Raw genomic sequence first — 16,856 nt, forward strand, 5'->3', positions numbered from 1 at the left:
ACGTTCTCTCCAAATACACAGTCACAGAGAAACGCCAAAGGAACAAAGAAGGCAACTGTCACACAGTTTTCAACTTTGTCCAACGGTTATACCGCAGGGCGTGTGGCACACTTATGAATTTATAGGCATCACACGTGTGTCACGCCTGAATTATCTTAGAAGCAGCACCATCACATCACATCACAGTATATTGCACGCATCTGAAAGATGTTAGATTGTTACTGCTGACACCTCTCACAGAAGGTTCTTCTGGCCACCCTGTTTCAACTCCCTTCTTCTGACAGATAAACGGTCAGGGAGAAGATGTCACCCACATATTCAAGGGAACCTTTATCAATGGCAATTGCTGTTAGGTCAAAGTGGCCACATGGGCACAAGGGTGGAGGCTGGGAGTAGGACTTGGGGAGGGGACGACGGCGAGAAGCTGAAAACCCGCATGCCGAAGACCATCACCCTTTCTGGCCTGTTGATGGGTCCAGAAGTTTCCACCTAGAGAGGCCACAGTCCCTGACCCTGGCCCGTTGTCAGAACCTCCTAAGAAACTTGTTTAAAAATGCAGATGGCCATGACTCACCTCTAGGGACTGCTTCTGTAGGTTTGGGGGGATAGCTGAGCATCTATCTTTTTAATATAAGGTCCTCAGGGAATTTGGATGGCTGCCAAAGTTGAAGAAGGACTGACTGACGCTGTCTCAAAGGGGGCACGTAGTAAATGAGGCTGACTTGTGGCCATTTCTAGACATGAGCTGAAGGGATGAGCCCTGCGAGAAGGAAGTTGATTCAATGATGCATTCAGTCACTCATTCATTCGTTGTCCAGTTATTTCTCAGCTGATGGATTTAACGGGGGAATGCGGTCAGGGTTGTATCAGTCAGATTGGACTAGGGTCTGCTGTCCTAACAAACAGCTCCAAAAGCTCAGTGGCTTCGAACAACCAAGGTTTATTTCCCACTCCTGCCACATGTCCATTAGGGGCCAGTGGGGCCTCTGCTCCACACCTCCTCCCTTTGGGACCCGGGATGACAGACCAGCCACTACCTTAAACTGTGCTTCTTATGATAGCAGATGGGAAGAGAGTTCTTGGAGCGTCCCATGTTGGTTTTTAAATGTTCCATCACTTCTGCTCACAACACACTGACTAGAACTCGTTACATGGCCCCAACTAACCCTCAGGGTATTGGTTCATGACTGCTGTGCCTTTATGCTACAGCAGGAAGGGGTGCTTCTTCAATCAGTAAGGCAAAGCTTGCCCAGGAACCTCGGCTGATTATCTCTTTGGCCAGAAGCAGGACCTACGGCCACCCCTAGCAACAGTGGCATCTAGGGAAGTATATACTTCAACAGGGCACGCTGCAGCCTCTTCTGCTGGTAAAGGAGGAGAATAGATACTGGATAAGCAACTAGAAATAAATAGGAAGATAGGGAGCGTCACTGGAGAATGAGAGACAATGTTGGCAGTGTGACAACAATGAGAGATGGTGGAACCGGACCCCAGCAGCAACAGCATAGAGGACTTGACCACGAACTTGGCTTCACTGGGCTCACCAGCTTAGGGGTTGGCTGAGTGGTTCCCTACGTCATCACAAGATTAAAACTCCCAAAGTAATGCATATGTTAATCAAGATTTCTCCCCCCAATCATAGACTACAACTGAGTGTGTTAGAATGTTGTATCAAGATGGTATCGTTAGCTATTAATGGCCTACTACATACCAGGTTCTGCATATATATGATCACCCTAATTTTCAGGGCAACAAAAGGTAGGTATTAATATCATCCCCACTTTACAGATGAACAAGCCAACACTCATATTGGTTACTGGATGACCCTAAGTCAATAAGCAGAGGTGCTATGTCTAAACCCAACCCAGATTCCAAACTTCTCTCTTTCCTCAATATTATCTCAGGTTGCCTCTTTCCCTAGACACCTTTCAGGAATAATAACGTGAAATGACAACATGTTAAAAACACCAAAGCCTGAAATGATATCTGAGATGCATGTCTGGTAATAAAGGCGGTAATAGTATTGACTGGTGCTGAGGACTCCTGCTTATTAAAGCTCTGTTTTTTGACGTGTATTTGGATCCATTTTGTCATTAGATACGCCGGAAAATATCAGACAGAAACAAACAAAAAGCAGCTGAGATCACATGGTATAGATACAGCCAACACACTACAGACAGGCAATCTTGAGAAACTCTGGATGCTGTTAATTAGGAAATGAACAGCTGTCCAGCCTAAGAATTGGCAGGGCTCCCTGGATGACGACACAGAAGCAAGGAGAAAAAGGGCCACACCATGAACATGAATAACAATCAACAACGTATCTACCCCAAGTGGCTGTGGTGTCTAAATGCAGTCCTGGATTTAGTCATAGTGCTCTGGAATGCTCTTGCTTATGGACCAGGATCTTGGATTACATGGTTGGAAGGTTACCAGGGCAACCTTTCTAACCTGGGGGCTCACTGCCCCAGCCTCCTACTCTATTTAGTCATGTATTTAGTCTATTCTATACTTAGAAGAGCAAATTTCCCATTCATGATTTTTTCCATCCATCCATCATACATCTTCCAAGAGCCTGTATGTACCAGGCCCTGTTCTAGGTGAAACAGACAATCCCTTCATGGAATTTAGAGGTCAGCGGGAGGAGACAGAGGTAAATCAAATAACCCCCCAACCCAAAGGTAAATTTGCAACTGGAAGGTTATTAAACATTTGCTAAGGGCCAGGGATTATACTAAAAGGACTGCCAAAATGGTGCTTAATCTTCTCCAAGGTCCTGAGGAGTGGAGGCTTGGAGAGGTGATTCAGCTTTCCCAAAGTCACACTGCCCTAAAGTGACAGTTGGAATTCCAATTCTGCGCCATCTGATGCAAAAAGCCCGTGCATGCACGTGGCTGCTTTTTCCTATCTCCCTTGGCAACCTATAGATCTCAATTCTTTCCAGCTCCTGCCCTTTCTGTTTCGAGACCTGAGCTTAGACTTAATGGAGTTTCCACTCTTGTATGCAATCTTTGATATAAAATATTCCAGAACCTAGTACGTGAAATTCACTGGGATCAGGAAACCTGTTTCAGACCAGTTTTAAAACTGAGCTTCAACAATTATTTTTTTTCCTAAAGGATACCTGATAACGAGACGACCTGGGCCAAAATTAAAGCAATGATCTGTATAGAATTTCTAAAGGTGATGGATTATTAACGGAGCAATGGTGCCCCCCAGTGACCACTGTGTGCTACACATCCCTTGACTCGGAATGAGCACATTCTAGATGTAAGCAGTGGCTCCCGGTTGCAAGTCTGGATGAATAATAAGTCTTGATCACCTTGGCTCCTCAAACCCTCACCCCACCCCATTTATATCAACTCCAGAGGCAAGGTCGCAGACATATGGTGCAGCATCTTCTCACGGTTCAGAGTTCCACCCACCGGGACACAAGGTCCCCATAACCCACAGTGAGATTGCCAAAGGGTGAACCACCTACTGCCAATCTCCAGGATCACGTTGCCATTAGATCAACAGATTAATCCATCATTTCCTGCTACAATGCTTCTTTTCTGAAGGTTGTGGCTTAAACGATACCCACCCTCTACACACACACACACATACACAATACACACACTCCGATCCTATCCTAAAACTAAGGAAACAGACAGGAACTTACACATTCACTTTGAACTAGGTATTGTGCTACAGGCTGCAGACACAGTGATGAACAAGACGTGGTCCCAGCTCTAAAGCTTACACTCTAGTAGGGGAAACAAATGGCTAATTAGTCTATAAACGATTCACTTTTAATTATAATAACTGCTACAAAAATGAGGCTCTGAAAGTCTCTATCAGGGAGACCAAAACCAGATTAGGTCTGAAGGTCAGAAACGTGCCCTGGGGAAAGAGAGTCAGGTGTGCTGTGCCAAAAATAGATAAAAGGCTGGTCAAGGTGATCAGAGTTGGTTGGAGGAGAATAAACATGGGGCCCAGGTAGCCTGAACGGGGCTTCTCCTGGGGCTAAAGGTAGTAAGTGTGAGGTCAGTTAATAAGAACAGGCATTAGCTAATCTCAAGGATGGTGAAGTATTAAGAGAATGTCATTAACATTAAAGTTTGCATTTAATTGAGGAAGACTGAGCTGATGTTAAAGGTGAATATAAACTAGCACCTGAATACTTATCTTGAGGATTAATTTAAACTCTCTTGAGTAGGAAACATTAGTGCGGAGAGCATCCCAAATCTCTCTATTCCGCCTCTTCCCAGTAGCCACAGATATTGCAGAATTTATTATTTATATCCCCCCACCCCACACTGCTTATGTAAGATGAGAACATAACAATGGCACACACAATTGCCCCAGTCCTGGGCACGAGTTGAGCTAATAACAGGCAAAAGGCTGAAAGGAGACTATGGTGGGGGCAACCGCAGGGTTCTCGTGCTGAACTGCTGCTAAAAACAAGTCAGGATAAAAAGCCTTACCTAGTGTGTGATGCCAGCTAGATCTCAGAAGGAAGCATACCTTAGGTTAAACACTGCCAGATTTGGATTCGGAACACCTGAGTTCAAAGCCTCGTCTTCAGCCTATAGCTATGTGATCAGGGCAACAAACTCTTTGTGTCTCCATTTCTGTATCTGGAAAACAGCAATAACAGTATCTGCGTTTTAGTTTCTTGTCAAGCCGTGTGTGCCAAGTGCTTTAGCTTCATTCCTGGCATATTCCATTTACTCGACATTAGTTTATTATTATTATTACTACCGTTATTAGGACAGTGTCTAATAACTGGGAGGAAACCCACACACGTAAGAAAAAATTCAGGGAAACTTTTATCTTCGTCACAATGTTCTGCTATTTTTCAATTTTCTAAATATGCACTGCTATTAAAATCTGAAAGGATAAAAAAATATCCACATATAATACAAATTTGACTAGTCTACTGTTTTTTCCCAAATTTCCCGGGCTCCTATTGTTCAAGGAGGACGTGGGTGTGCCTGTTAGGGCACAGATTCCTAGACCCTTACCCAGTAATACTGAATCCGAACATCTCAGGGACAAGCCTGTTAATTTATACTTTTAACCAGCCCCACAGATGATTCCTATAATCGGGCATTTGCCGAGACCTGCAGATTCAAGGCGAGCGCAGCAGCGACTGGACGAGGAAGGCCAGCGCACGTTGCGGCAATCACGAGGGCCTGAGCCTACAATTCCCATACTGCCCCGAAAACTGACGCCAAGCCAGCCGGAGCCTGCCGGGAGTTGTAGTTTCTGTCGGCTAGACCTCTGCCTATAAGAAAGGAGGAGGTGACTGCCGAAAACTTCCCGTCCCACAATGCAAAGGCCAGTGGTGACGTCATCGGCAGAGCGCCCGGGATGGAGCGGGCCGTTTCTCCCGCTTCTACCACCACCTCCGCTGCCTCAGAGTCGGCTCCCCCCGCCGCCGCCGCCGCCGCCGCCGCCGCCACCGCCGCCGCCGCCCTCTCCCTCCTCTCCTCTTCCTCCCCCTCCGCCGCCTCCTTCTTGGGCGCTTCTGCCGCCTCTACACGACTCAGGCCCTCCGTCCCTGAGAAGTTGTGTTCGGTCTCCCCTGTGGGCCCCGGGCGCAGCCATGGCAGACGGCGGCGGCGGCGGCGGCACGGGCTCGGTGGGCGGCGGCGGAGCGGGCCAGGCCTCGGCGGGGGCAGCGACAGGGGCGGCGGGGGCAGGTGGGAGCGGCGGCCCCATCAACCCCGCCTCACTGCCTCCCGGGGACCCGCAGCTCATCGCACTCATCGTGGAGCAGCTCAAGAGCCGGGGCTTGTTTGACAGCTTCCGCCGGGACTGCCTGGCCGACGTCGACACCAAGGTAGCCGAGGCCGCCTGGCCGACGGGGTCGGGCTGGGCGTGAGGATGGCAAGCTTGCAGCTTGGCTTTTCTAACAAAAGGTATTTTTAAAAATCTCAGCAGTGAGGCACTAGACCGCTTGGGGCAGTACAGGAGGCTTTCTGAGTGGTACACACGTGGGTTGGGCTCCCAGCCCCATCGCCCTCAGCTGTGTGCATTCCGGTCGTTTCTCTGGACCTGGGGATTCGGTTCTGGTTTCAGAGCCTAGATCCGATCTTTCCCAAGGTGAGACTTCTTTGAGCCCCTCAGTAACAAACCTCTGTGTGTTAATGTTGGAGAAAGCCAGGTGAGTAAGCAAGAACGGTTTGAATGCACAGTCACCAGAACGCTGTAGCTATTTGTTTCTTCCTTCTCTCCAGCTCAGCAATTTGCAGGCTTGGATTAGGTATATTGGTGCAGAACCGGCATCCTTGTGGTGAATTGAAGGGGATTTGGTGCCTCTCTTAGATCCTAATGCCATAGGTCAACCTAATGAAATGCTATTGCATGTTATTTGCCAAAGTCGTGGGGATTCAGTGAAGTCACGTGGGTTGTGTCAGACGTATAGTAGGTGCTGGAATGTTCGTTTTCTCCCTTTTCAGAAGCTTCTCTAGCAAGACCATGGTGGTAGGTTTAGGAGGCTCTGTTACTGGACAGCTCCTCGAAGGAAGTGATTTCTCTTTGAGAAAACCTGCCTACCTAACAGGAAGATTGTGAACTTAAAATTACAACTTAAAGATAGGGAAAGACATAGTCCATTTATTCATTGAACGTTTATTGGCCTACAGCATGGTAGGCTGTGTGGGTATAGGAACAAGTCAGTCACCACCAGTCCTCAAAGCTTGTACCCCAGGGTAGAAAACTGACCCCTAGACCAGATAATATAGAGAGTAAGTGGTGTTAGAAGCACTTAATATTTAGTGCTTAATTTTACTTATTTAAAGGTCTCAGATAATACCAGTTGAGCTTTTACCTTTCCCAGGACCCTGGTTGTTCTCCCATCACAAGTTCTCCACTCACATTTCCTATGTTCTGTTAAGTTTTGTGTGGCTAAGTCAATGTAATATGCAAGTTATTTAAAAGAAAAAAAAAAAGAGAGAGAAAGAAAGAGGGACACCTGGGTGGCTCAGTTGGTAAAGTGTCCAACTCTTGATCTCGGCTGAGGTCTCTTGATCTCAGAGTTCATGGATCCAGCCCTGAGTCTGGCTCTGTGCTGGAGGCACGGAGCCTTCTTGGGACTCTCTCTCCTCTCTGTCCACCTACCCCCATGCACGAGCGTGCTCTGTCTCTCCCCACCTCTCTCTCTCCCTCCCCCCACCTCTCTCTCTCTCTCCCCCCACCTCTCTCTCTCTCTCTCCCCCCCCACCTCTCTCTCTCTCTCTCTCTCTCTCTGGAAAAAAGAAAGTAAGAGTATTACAAAGCTGTTGGGGAAGGAGAGTTGGAGCCTTTCCCACCAACACCTTAGATGCTCCTTCTGGTAATTATAGGGTGGTTTTAATTCTGGAAGATAGTGTGCTTTTAGGCACCTGTTGAGTCCTCTGTTGCTTTAGCCCCAAGGTTCTCAGTGTGGCCGGTGGATCAGCTGCATCAACATCACCTGAGAACTTGTTGGAAACGTATATCCTTAGACCCCTTCCCAGACTGCTGAAATATTCAGGAGTATACTGATGATTACTTTATAGTGCATCCAAAATATAAATAAACAGAACTGATATGGGAATCAGTCAAGCTAGGGACAGATTAATACAATAAAATGTAATGGCAGGCGCATTCTTTCGCTTCAAGAACTGAAGGGATTATTCTGTAGTGTCAAGATCTGTTCAGGTTTGGTGGTGACGTTTGCTGTCCTTTGTCTTTTTTTCAATAAACAGTAATTGTCATTTCAAACCAGGTGAGTTATTTTGAATAGTAGAAAGTAAAACAGGATGCGTAGTTCAAGTTTCTAGTTCCTTTAAGCAAAGAGGTGAATCTGTTGACCCAAGAAAGGACCCAAGGAGCAAACTGCCAGAAGAGTAGGGATGCATTTGGAACCAGGGATGCTCCACGAGGGCCTTCATCTCTGCTCTTTATAACTGTTTTACTGTCACCGTAGAGCAGAGTCATCCATTTGGCTGCTAGTATTTTGATTACATCTTATGTCTTCTTCCTCTAGAAAGGGATTCTCAATTCCTATACAAAGAAATTCCAGGAAACATCAGCATTGTCTTAGCATGGGTCAGGCACCACCCTTGGGCCAGGAGAACATGGCACCCTCTGCCCGACCCTCGTGAGGAGAGGAAGAAGGAGTAGATAGTACATGGGTGTTTGGGAGTCCACGTGTAGGCTGAAGCCTACTCATTCTTCTGTCGGTTTCACTTACCCGACTGCTAGCAAACTTTGGATACAGTAACTGCATAATAAACCAAATCACGGTGATTTATGACAGGCATTCATTCTTATGTTGATAGGGCTGCAGGTCAGCTAAAGTTCAGCTCATCCAAGTAGTCTTCAGCTGGGCTTCGGTTTAGCTCGGCGACACATCAACTCATCTTAGATCCCAGGACATGCCCTCATAGAGGGTCACCAGAGCACAAGAACCAAGCCAGACACAACCACATTTCAGGTCACTTGTCCCTAGCACTCCAATGACCAGACCGTATGACATTGCCAAAACTCAGCATCATTGGGGTAGGTAAGCATCCTCTGCCCATGGCAGAAGGGGACAGCGGTGATACTAAACAGCAGTGCACACTGTATCTATCATACCTGGTTTAAAGAAGAGTAGCTGATCATACCAGAAGGTCTCAGAGGCTGAGAACATATGTTCCTTGTGTTCACCAAGTTCCTTCTCATTTTGTTCTGACCCTCGCTGTGTCGGGAACATTTAAGACCAGTAAGTGTCTCAAGCTCCATGTTCGGACCTCAGCCGTGCTTCCCTTCAGCCTTTCCCAGTGTTCCATAGACTCTGACTTGCATCTGCATTCTCATTGTGCTGAGGTTTTGGTGACCCTTCATTTTACGCAGAGGGCTTTCCTGACCCCTTCATTGTTGCTAAGGATACTCTGCGAGGTAAGCAGGGCGGCAGCATTTCAGTTTTACAAATGGAAATAACTGAGACTTAAAGATTGGTGACTTGTTGAAAGTCAGACAGCTAGTTAGTGATGGTGCCAGGCTGGAACTCGGTTCCTTTGATTCAGAAACAGACTGGGTCTGCCCTTGGCTTGTGCCACATTTTAGCTAAGTGGGCAAGCTGTTTACTTTTTCTAAGTGTAAGTTTCTAATCTCTAAAATGGGGGCAGGAGAGAGCTAATAAAATCTCCCTGTACAGTTACTTGAAAAGTAAATGGGATGATAAAGCATCTGGCCTTGTGCCTGGCCACCATAAAGTAAGCACTTGTGTCGGGCATTAATTCCCACTCTACTGTGCTGCACGATGATCTTCATAGTCATAGAAGTGTCTTCAAGGACTTGAAAATCCTACGTTTCTGTGGAAAGCAGTATTCTTGAGTGACTGATTTCTAAAACTTTGGTGCATATAACTTCTTACCTTGCGTCTTCTTTTTAATGTTTTAGCCAGCTTACCAAAACCTGAGGCAGAAAGTGGATAATTTTGTGTCAACACATCTGGACAAGCAGGAATGGAATCCTACAATGAACAAAAACCAGTTGCGAAATGGTCTGAGGCAGAGTGTGGTTCAGTAAGTAACTAGAATTAGGAGTGAAAAGGCAGTAATCACCAGTATGATACACAGGAAAGCGGAAAGCTGATGCGAGTCATTTTTTTGGTCAAGGTGGATGGCACTTTCCAGCAAACCCCACACACGAGTCGCAACAGTCCACCCTTTTATTCAAGTTCAAATGAGCAAAGCACTCAACTGACATTCTTGCTAGTTTATCCAACCTCCATAGGCCTCCTGTGTAAACTTTCCTGGGTGCTCCGAAATATATTCCAGGTTGCAAAACATATTCGCTGCCGCTCGGAGTTTTCAGTGTAGTTGGCACATACATGGGAGTTTTACACCAAGGATCGGCATTTGGATCTTGGGCAGGAGGAGCTGGATCTTTGGTCTCCCAAGTGAAGGGGAATTCTACAAAGTCTTTGAGTCCACATGGCTCCTCTAAAGTGTGATGGCAGCTTTTAGGAAGGCGTAGAGTCCTATTAAAGCGTGTCCTTCAAACAAACTGAACTTCAGTTAATAAAGTGCTACTGCTAGGTCATCCAAGTGACTTCGTAGTGTCACTGGGCATAAAAGTGGAGGTGGGTCCTGGAATCTGGTGTCCTAAGATAAGCTTCTTCTAATCTCCTCCCCTTTTCTTGTTCTTAATACTAACTCTTGTGTTCAGGTCTTCGTCCACTAAACTCTCCTGGAATATCTAAAAGCTTATGAAGCCTACCTCTTTAGAAGCGGCAGGAGATTATGCTGAGTGAGAAAAGCCAGTAACAAACAGATGCATGGTGCCGATTCCACATATGTAACTCTGATAAATGAACAATTACAGTGATGGACAGGAGATCAGTAGTTGCCAAGGGCTTGGGGGTGGACGGGGAGGAGGTGAGTGTGACTTGCAGGGGCTAGCGGGCACAGGGGGTGCTGTGGTGGTGTAGGTAAGAGCTTCGTTGTGGTGGCTCCCTGAAGCTACTCCTGTGGCTAAAATGGCACAGAGCTACCTGTGCAGGGTACAGCCACACCTGTGAAATCTGAATAAGGTCGTATTGTCTTCGTGTCATTTTCCCAGTTTTGATATCGTACTACAGGTACAGGTCAGGTACGCACGGTGCAAACACGAGGGGAGGCTGGGGAAAGGGTGCGTGGACCTCCAGAGAATGATCTCTTTGTCTCTGCAAGGTCAGGGATGTTGGAAGCTGGAGTGGACAGAATCATTTCTCAAGTGGTGGATCCCAAACTAAACCACATCTTCAGACCACAGATAGAAAGAGCAATTCATGAGTTCCTGGCGGCCAAGAAAAAAGAAGCTGTGCCAGCGCCCCCTCCAGAGCCTGAGAGCCAGGACCCCCCAGCTCCATCCCAGGATGCTTCCTAAGGTCCGGTATCCTGTCTTTTGTCCAGGAGCCTTCATCTCTGGCTTATAAATATATAAAATGGATAGAAAAGGGGTAAGCCACCATTGGGGATCATCTTCTTTATACCTTCAGAAAAGCATTTAGTGCAGATAGACTTCCGCTGCTGTTTAGGAGTCGTTTGTTACTGAGAACGAATTAGTAGTGTCCTCTTGTGTTAGCGAGTATGAAGTCGTGGGCCACCAGAGCTAAACATGTAGGCTGTGAATAGATACTTCAGTAGAAACCAACTGGGATGATTGTTGTGCGCAAAAGAAATTCAAATGAAAGTTCTGTTTTTCTGAAAATGATTAAATGGGCCTCGCTCCTAATCGCTTCTCGGCCTTTTGGCTAAGATCATGTGTAAATGAGTCTCACCCCTGGACATGAGTTAAACTTGGGTTTGCAATTGGAATATACAATCGAACAATGCGTTCTAAAGTGGCATCCTAAATGGTGTGCACAGTCCGCTTTTAGCCCTGCTGGATTTCCTTGTATTTAGAGATTTGAGTTTACCACTATCCGTTACCATGGGACACTTCTGTTATGCATACCTCTTTTTATTACACTTGGGATTTACTTTAATCTTAAAAGTCAGCTGTAGATGCACAAAACAATGCTTTTTACAGGCTTTGAGCCGTTAGTGAATATGAGCAGTGATAGCAAGTAAGCAGCGGATCCTCACTTAGCCGTTGTTAGTTACCATTGGGGCGTGCCCTTTACCCTCATTCCACTTTGGTGTGCTCTTTTCAAGGTTCATGAAGATGTCTGTCATTTTTGATAGGAAAGCATCAGTGAGTGAACAAAGCAAGAGCGGAAGCTCGTGTAGGGCACTGACTCAAGAAGGGGAGGTTGTCTATTTGTGCCAGTATTGGGAGAACACCTCAGTTCCGTTACGGAATGCAAAACGTTCATTTCCAGTCTTCCTAGTTTAATTGTAAATTTCTTTAGGAACATAAATGTAGTCTCTCATCAAGAGGCATTTTGATCCGATTCTCTTTTCTTTTTAGAGTATGTCTGACACTTTTTGGAAGCTCCATTAAATTAACTGTGAAGAAATGGATTCGGTTACTTAAGAGTACACCTTCAGAATGAAGACAGGCCGAGGTCGTCACTGATTTCAGCATTCAGCCTTGACTGTGGGGTAGCATGCAGATTGAACAGGCAGTAGCAAAGTTGACCTTGTGTGCCCCCTCATTGTGCTGCCATCCGGTCAGCCTGTCGAAGGGGATGGCATCCAGAAGACACTACAGAGTTATAAAGAAACACTACGTCAGCCTGGGGTTGTCCTGAAACAAACCTTTATACTTGAACTTGGAGACTGCGTGTGGATTTTAGGGTTTGTGTTTGGGATCCTAGAGGGGCTGGAGCTACAGAGAATGAAGATAACCAGTCCCAAAATGCAATTTCAAAGAATGACAGTAAAGGTTAGCATGGAGTAGGTGTTAGACAGTGCTTATTTGTCAACTAGAACATGTAAGCATTAGCATCAAAGAGCTCTAAAGTTGTCATGACCCTCTGGTACATGAATCTTGTAGCTTCGGTTTCCTTTCCTCATAAGAGGTGACAAAACACGGGACCCTAGAATGTGTGAGGAAGTACAGACATCGGGTAAAAGGAAAAACATTTGCAGGCTCTCTGTCCAGGGCTTTTTCCTATCCTGCAAAGGCTGGTGAGTCTTGGGTGTGTTTATTTTATTCTCATGTTTATGTTTTTTAGAAAAGTTGAATGATCAATGAATGGCTTAAGTTTTGTAATAAAATCATTTGATACTCTTACTCCGAAGCCTCAACTGAATGGTAGCCTCCAGGCCTGTGAAGGACAACCTTTGTCCTCTGTTGCATGCTGTGCCCATGCCCACACATGATTAGTCTGGTGGGGGGGGGGGGGGGGAAGATTGGTGAACGTAACTTAGAGCTGCCCACCCCCTGAAGCTAGTAGGTAACACTAGACGTGGGCAGACAGTCCCTCTCCTCCCCTGGACCATTCCTGAGGCCTGTCGTCAGGTGAGGGCAGAACGTTCTGTCCATGTTCCTCTAACCTGCATTTGCAGCAGCAGCAGCATCCGGGGATCTTGGAAAGATTGCACATTCTGACCCGGAAGTTCTGGGGTGGGGCCTGTGCCTGTTTCTCACGTTCTAGGTGATGCTCGTGCTGCTGGCCCTTGACAAACACTTGGTACTGCAAGCCTTAAATAATATCCAAGAAAACTTCAAACAGAGAGTCATGGCTGTATCACTGGTTAGTGTCCATCTAGTAAACTTTAAAGCCCTTAGCTGGTTCCCTGTTAAAAATGAACCGCCTCCACCTTTTCCATTTCTTGGCTTGCAGTGAAGCTTGTGGCTTTTAGATTTGTAGGCATTGTTTGACCCTATTTCTGCCACTTAACCTTAGCTTCTGTTTACTCATGAGGGAAATAGGATCCCATGCACTCTGGATCACTCGCCAGCTCTGTGAACTAAATACATACAAGCAGATCCGTCACAGAAGTGGCGCTGAACACTGCGTCCCTGACCAGGAGCCTCAGCATCACCCCAGAAAGTGTTAGAAATGCAGCCCCCACCCCAGACCTGATTCACAGACTTGGGGAGGGGCGGGGAGGGGGGGGGGGCACACAAGCCCTCCAGGTGATTCTGATGCACAGGAAAAATCATTTTCACCTGAAGAAACTTTTGGAAAGCTGGTGATGTTGACTGGCAATGACGGTTTAGTTATAATTAGTGGGTAAACCTGTCTCTTCTAACGGCTCCTGAGGGGCGAGTCTCATATTGATTTTTTTTTTTTTTTTTTTTTTAATTCTGTTAGTTCTTCGCAAGGACCGTGCTTTGGGGCATTTTGACTTGGAAACGTAAACCTCCTAAGCTTTCAAAACAAGTGTCTTCTGAAGATGAGTTTGCTAAGCAGCTCAGAACACTGTTGAGAACTCTGCAGAAGACTCCCCAGCTAGAACAGATAGAGGAGAGTTGCCTGTGGGACCCAGCAGAGGTCAAGGCCTGCCTGTGCCCGAGGCCCTGGATCAGCACTGATGGGGCTGGGCTCTGCCTCTCTCAGCTGCCCTAAGGATGCCGAGGATAGGGTGGGAAGCAGACAGGACAGGTGGCACAGCCAAGCTTTTCTTGGCATTATGTACTGCACCCTGTCTATCACCTTACCCGCGGAGGAGCCAGGAGGTCAACTTTTACGGTCTTGTCACCGGGGATGGGCTTGGCTCCAAGGCCACATGGATGTGATTACCCGTCCTCTCAAATTGGTCACACTGCCTGACACCTAGCCGGTCGTTCTGTCTCCAGTGCCCAAACAGCCATGTGGCCATCCTTCCAGAAACACTGCTGTTATCAAATCTCTTTCTCACTCTCAAGCCTTTGAAAGGAAGTGGACAAACTAGGCCCCTACCAGGTGGCAGACATTTTCTTATGTCTAAATGTAGTTTAATTCACATGACCCTGTTAGGATTTATTCTCCATTTCAGGGATAGGAAACCTAGACTCAGGTGAAGCAACTTACTCGTACACCTGCTAAGTGGGGGAGCAAGGCTTGAACCCAAGTCTCTGAATTCAAAGCTCACGTTTCCCTCCTCACCACCCCCTTGCTAGTCTGCCTCCTTATTACCCAAGTTCAAACTTGTCAGTCCTTTGGGGTCCACCCTTCATTCTAAATACAGGGCCAAAATCAAGTCAACTTGACCACTTGGTACCTCTCAACACGTACCCTTATAGCTCTAGCCAGTCTGTTCCCCTCGCTCAAATGTCCATCACAGGGCAGAGTTTGCTGAACGACCAACCGCCCTCTAACCATGTTCTATAGGTCACAGAGTTGTGACTATTGTCTATTGTTTCGTTTTTAATTAATTACCAACATTTTTAAATGGGGAGGTTTCCAGATAGAGCTCCATTTCTGGATCCTAATGAAAAATGTCAAGATTTGACAACACATTTATATTCCCATGGGCTAACAATCTGCCAGAACTCTGTAGCAACTCTCCACTTGAGACAACGTGTGGGACATGCGGATGTCACTGGCTGGTTCTCTCATCTGCAGCACCCTGCTGGCCCCTGAGAATATTGGAGATACTTGCCCTAGAGTATCATCGTCCTGTGAGTAAGATGATTCAAAACATCTCCACCTAGAGGGCCAGATCTTCTAGACTGATTTTCATGGAGACTAAGTTTTCAGCTACCTGAGGGCAGTTCTAGAATTCTCTGGCTTGGAATGGAGCCTGAAGTCCCCCCTCTAACATCTCCCTCAGGGTGTCCAGATTGAACCATCCAAGGACGAGTGAAGGTCACAGAACACTGCACACAGATGTGGGCTCAGGGTAAAACCAGCTTCCCGGAAGCCCCTCAGACTCACCCTGAGTAGCCGTTTCTCCAGGGCCGAAGCCAGAAGAGGGCTTGTCGGTGTGGCCTAATCAATGTATGAAGCTTAAAACTTTGTAAACGAGAGAGCAAAGGGTAGCAGACTATGCCACGCAGGACATGCTACCCCCAAGTTTGCTGCTTTTTGATACATGGATTGCTTGGTGCTGCGGGCACTTGGAAAACAGCAAATACAGGGAGGGGCTGTCACTGAACTCCCATTATCTGTCTAAAGACCGATACCCCCAAAAGAAACAACAGTTGCCACACACATCCCCTCCCGGGAATTTATCCACCAGGGAGGACTGACTCTTACCACGAGAGAAGAGACTAAAAGTCAACCCCACACCCTGACAAACTTCATCACAAACTGTCACACCTCCCATCTGTTCTAAAGGTCCATTCTCTTTCCCAAAAATCATTTACTCTCCCCTTAGAGGCTTACTTCCCCCTCTCCCTCTTCTTTCCCACTTGAGCTGGTATTTAATTCTGAATTCTAAGCCACCTCAGGGGATTACTTATTCTTCCCTGGGTGTCCCCATGGATACATGAGGTGTACATGTTAAGAAACTTGTTTTTCTCTTGTTAATCTATTACAGGGGTCTCAGCTAAGTGCTGGAAGAGAAGAGAGAAAATCCTTTCCACCCCTCTCTACAGGAGCAATAGATTGGATATGATAGGGATGGCTGAATGTGGCCAAGTTTCTCTAGCACTCGTAGGGGGGAGCAGCATTCAGTCTCTACAGACGTGATTCTGTAGGCATGTGGGAGAAGTTTGTCAGACTCAGACCCGCCGAAGCCTTAACGGTGGCCGTCCCCACCACAATCCTATGAACTCCTATAATGTGCTGGTGGTGCAAGGCTCAACCTTTGAATCCCGACTCTACCATTTGGGCTCTGGGGCAGCATTAGTGATGACAGATCCTGTTGCCGCTACAGTGGGTGAACAAAGAAACAGCAAAAACGCATTAGGCCTAACACAACAAATTTCTCACTTACACAAAATGGCTGTGGTCCGGGCAACCCTCCAGGGCAAGATCAAGGTCAAGGTGAAATTTAGCATCCTGGCTTCTCCAAGCTTTTAGCCCATCGACTTAACCCTAGACCTCTTCCTTAAGAGCACAAGAAAGGAAGAGAACAACAGAGGGTCTCGCATGAAGGATGAATAGTTTGGCCTGCAGGCGATACGCTTCCCTTTCACTCAGAGCCCGCTGGCCACAGCTAGGCACGTGGCCATACCTAACTGCAGGGGCGCCGCGAGGTACAAACCACTCATGTGCCCGGAAGGAGAGGAGAATCAAATGTGGGGGGCGGTTCCTAGAAGGCTACCTTCCTGTGCCCTCTCAACCAGTGAATATGGTGTCTTCTTCCCGCAGAGATACTAATCCTGTTCCACGGGAGATGACCCTAAGTATCATCGAGTGACCAGCCACATCCAGCTCAAGGCCCAGGATGTCTCCACCTGAGTGGTTAGGCACCTCCTCCTCCATTAGACCTCATAACTAAAGAGAAAAGTCATCTGCTTAATACCCCACCTAATCCTTAACAGAGAAGTAACCGGAAAGGGGAAGCAATTCTGCTGTAAGGCCACTTAAACGCGGCATGGCAGGTGTCCCTTGT

General features: G+C 47.0%; 1 protein-coding gene and 1 long non-coding RNA gene across 6 annotated transcripts in view; one reads left to right on the forward strand and one right to left on the reverse strand.

The window, feature by feature from the left end:
* The window catches only part of LOC123610452, a 48,946-nt gene extending 43,744 nt beyond the window's left edge, over positions 1 to 5,202 (reverse strand). For 2 of the 3 annotated variants that reach the window (XR_006718130.1, XR_006718128.1), the window contains exons 1-2: positions 5,007 to 5,173; positions 4,507 to 4,619 (exon numbers count right to left, since the gene is read on the reverse strand). This is a non-coding gene — a long non-coding RNA (uncharacterized LOC123610452). Of the gene's footprint in view, positions 1 to 4,506; positions 4,620 to 5,006 lie in introns of all 3 variants that reach the window. The other variant, XR_006718129.1, reaches the window with a different exon arrangement.
* A 28-nt stretch (positions 5,203 to 5,230) lies between these two features.
* Positions 5,231 to 12,660, forward strand: BOD1 (biorientation of chromosomes in cell division 1). 3 transcript variants are annotated; one of them, XR_006718125.1, is made up of 4 exons: positions 5,357 to 5,827; positions 9,397 to 9,521; positions 10,671 to 10,939; positions 11,893 to 12,660. XR_006718125.1 is itself a non-coding variant. In XM_045501040.1 (4 exons), the coding sequence occupies exons 1-3, from the start codon at positions 5,591 to 5,593 to the stop codon at positions 10,864 to 10,866; spliced, it is 558 nt and encodes a 185-aa protein (XP_045356996.1). In that variant the 5' UTR covers positions 5,361 to 5,590; the 3' UTR covers position 10,867; positions 11,893 to 12,660. The 3 variants fall into 3 exon arrangements, 2 of the variants coding, with proteins under 2 accessions (XP_045357012.1, XP_045356996.1); XM_045501040.1 differs by having other exon boundaries at positions 5,361 to 5,827; positions 10,671 to 10,867; XM_045501056.1 differs by lacking the exons at positions 10,671 to 10,939; positions 11,893 to 12,660 and having other exon boundaries at positions 5,231 to 5,906; positions 9,397 to 9,475.
* Positions 12,661 to 16,856: the final 4,196 nt, after the last annotated feature.

The sequence above is a fragment of the Leopardus geoffroyi genome, chromosome A1 (assembly GCF_018350155.1).
Source record: "Leopardus geoffroyi isolate Oge1 chromosome A1, O.geoffroyi_Oge1_pat1.0, whole genome shotgun sequence".
Classification (NCBI taxonomy): Eukaryota; Metazoa; Chordata; class Mammalia; order Carnivora; family Felidae; genus Leopardus; species Leopardus geoffroyi.

Bases quoted from the DNA above. Each gene is read 5' to 3' on its own strand.
- BOD1 (XM_045501040.1), top strand. From the start codon at position 5,591: ATGGCAGACGGCGGCGGCGGCGGCGGCACGGGCTCGGTGGGCGGCGGC. The intron at 5,828-9,396 runs GTAGCCGAGGCC...TTAATGTTTTAG, and splicing joins TGGCCGACGTCGACACCAAG to CCAGCTTACCAAAACCTGAG. The intron at 9,522-10,670 runs GTAAGTAACTAG...TGTCTCTGCAAG, and splicing joins CTGAGGCAGAGTGTGGTTCA to GTCAGGGATGTTGGAAGCTG.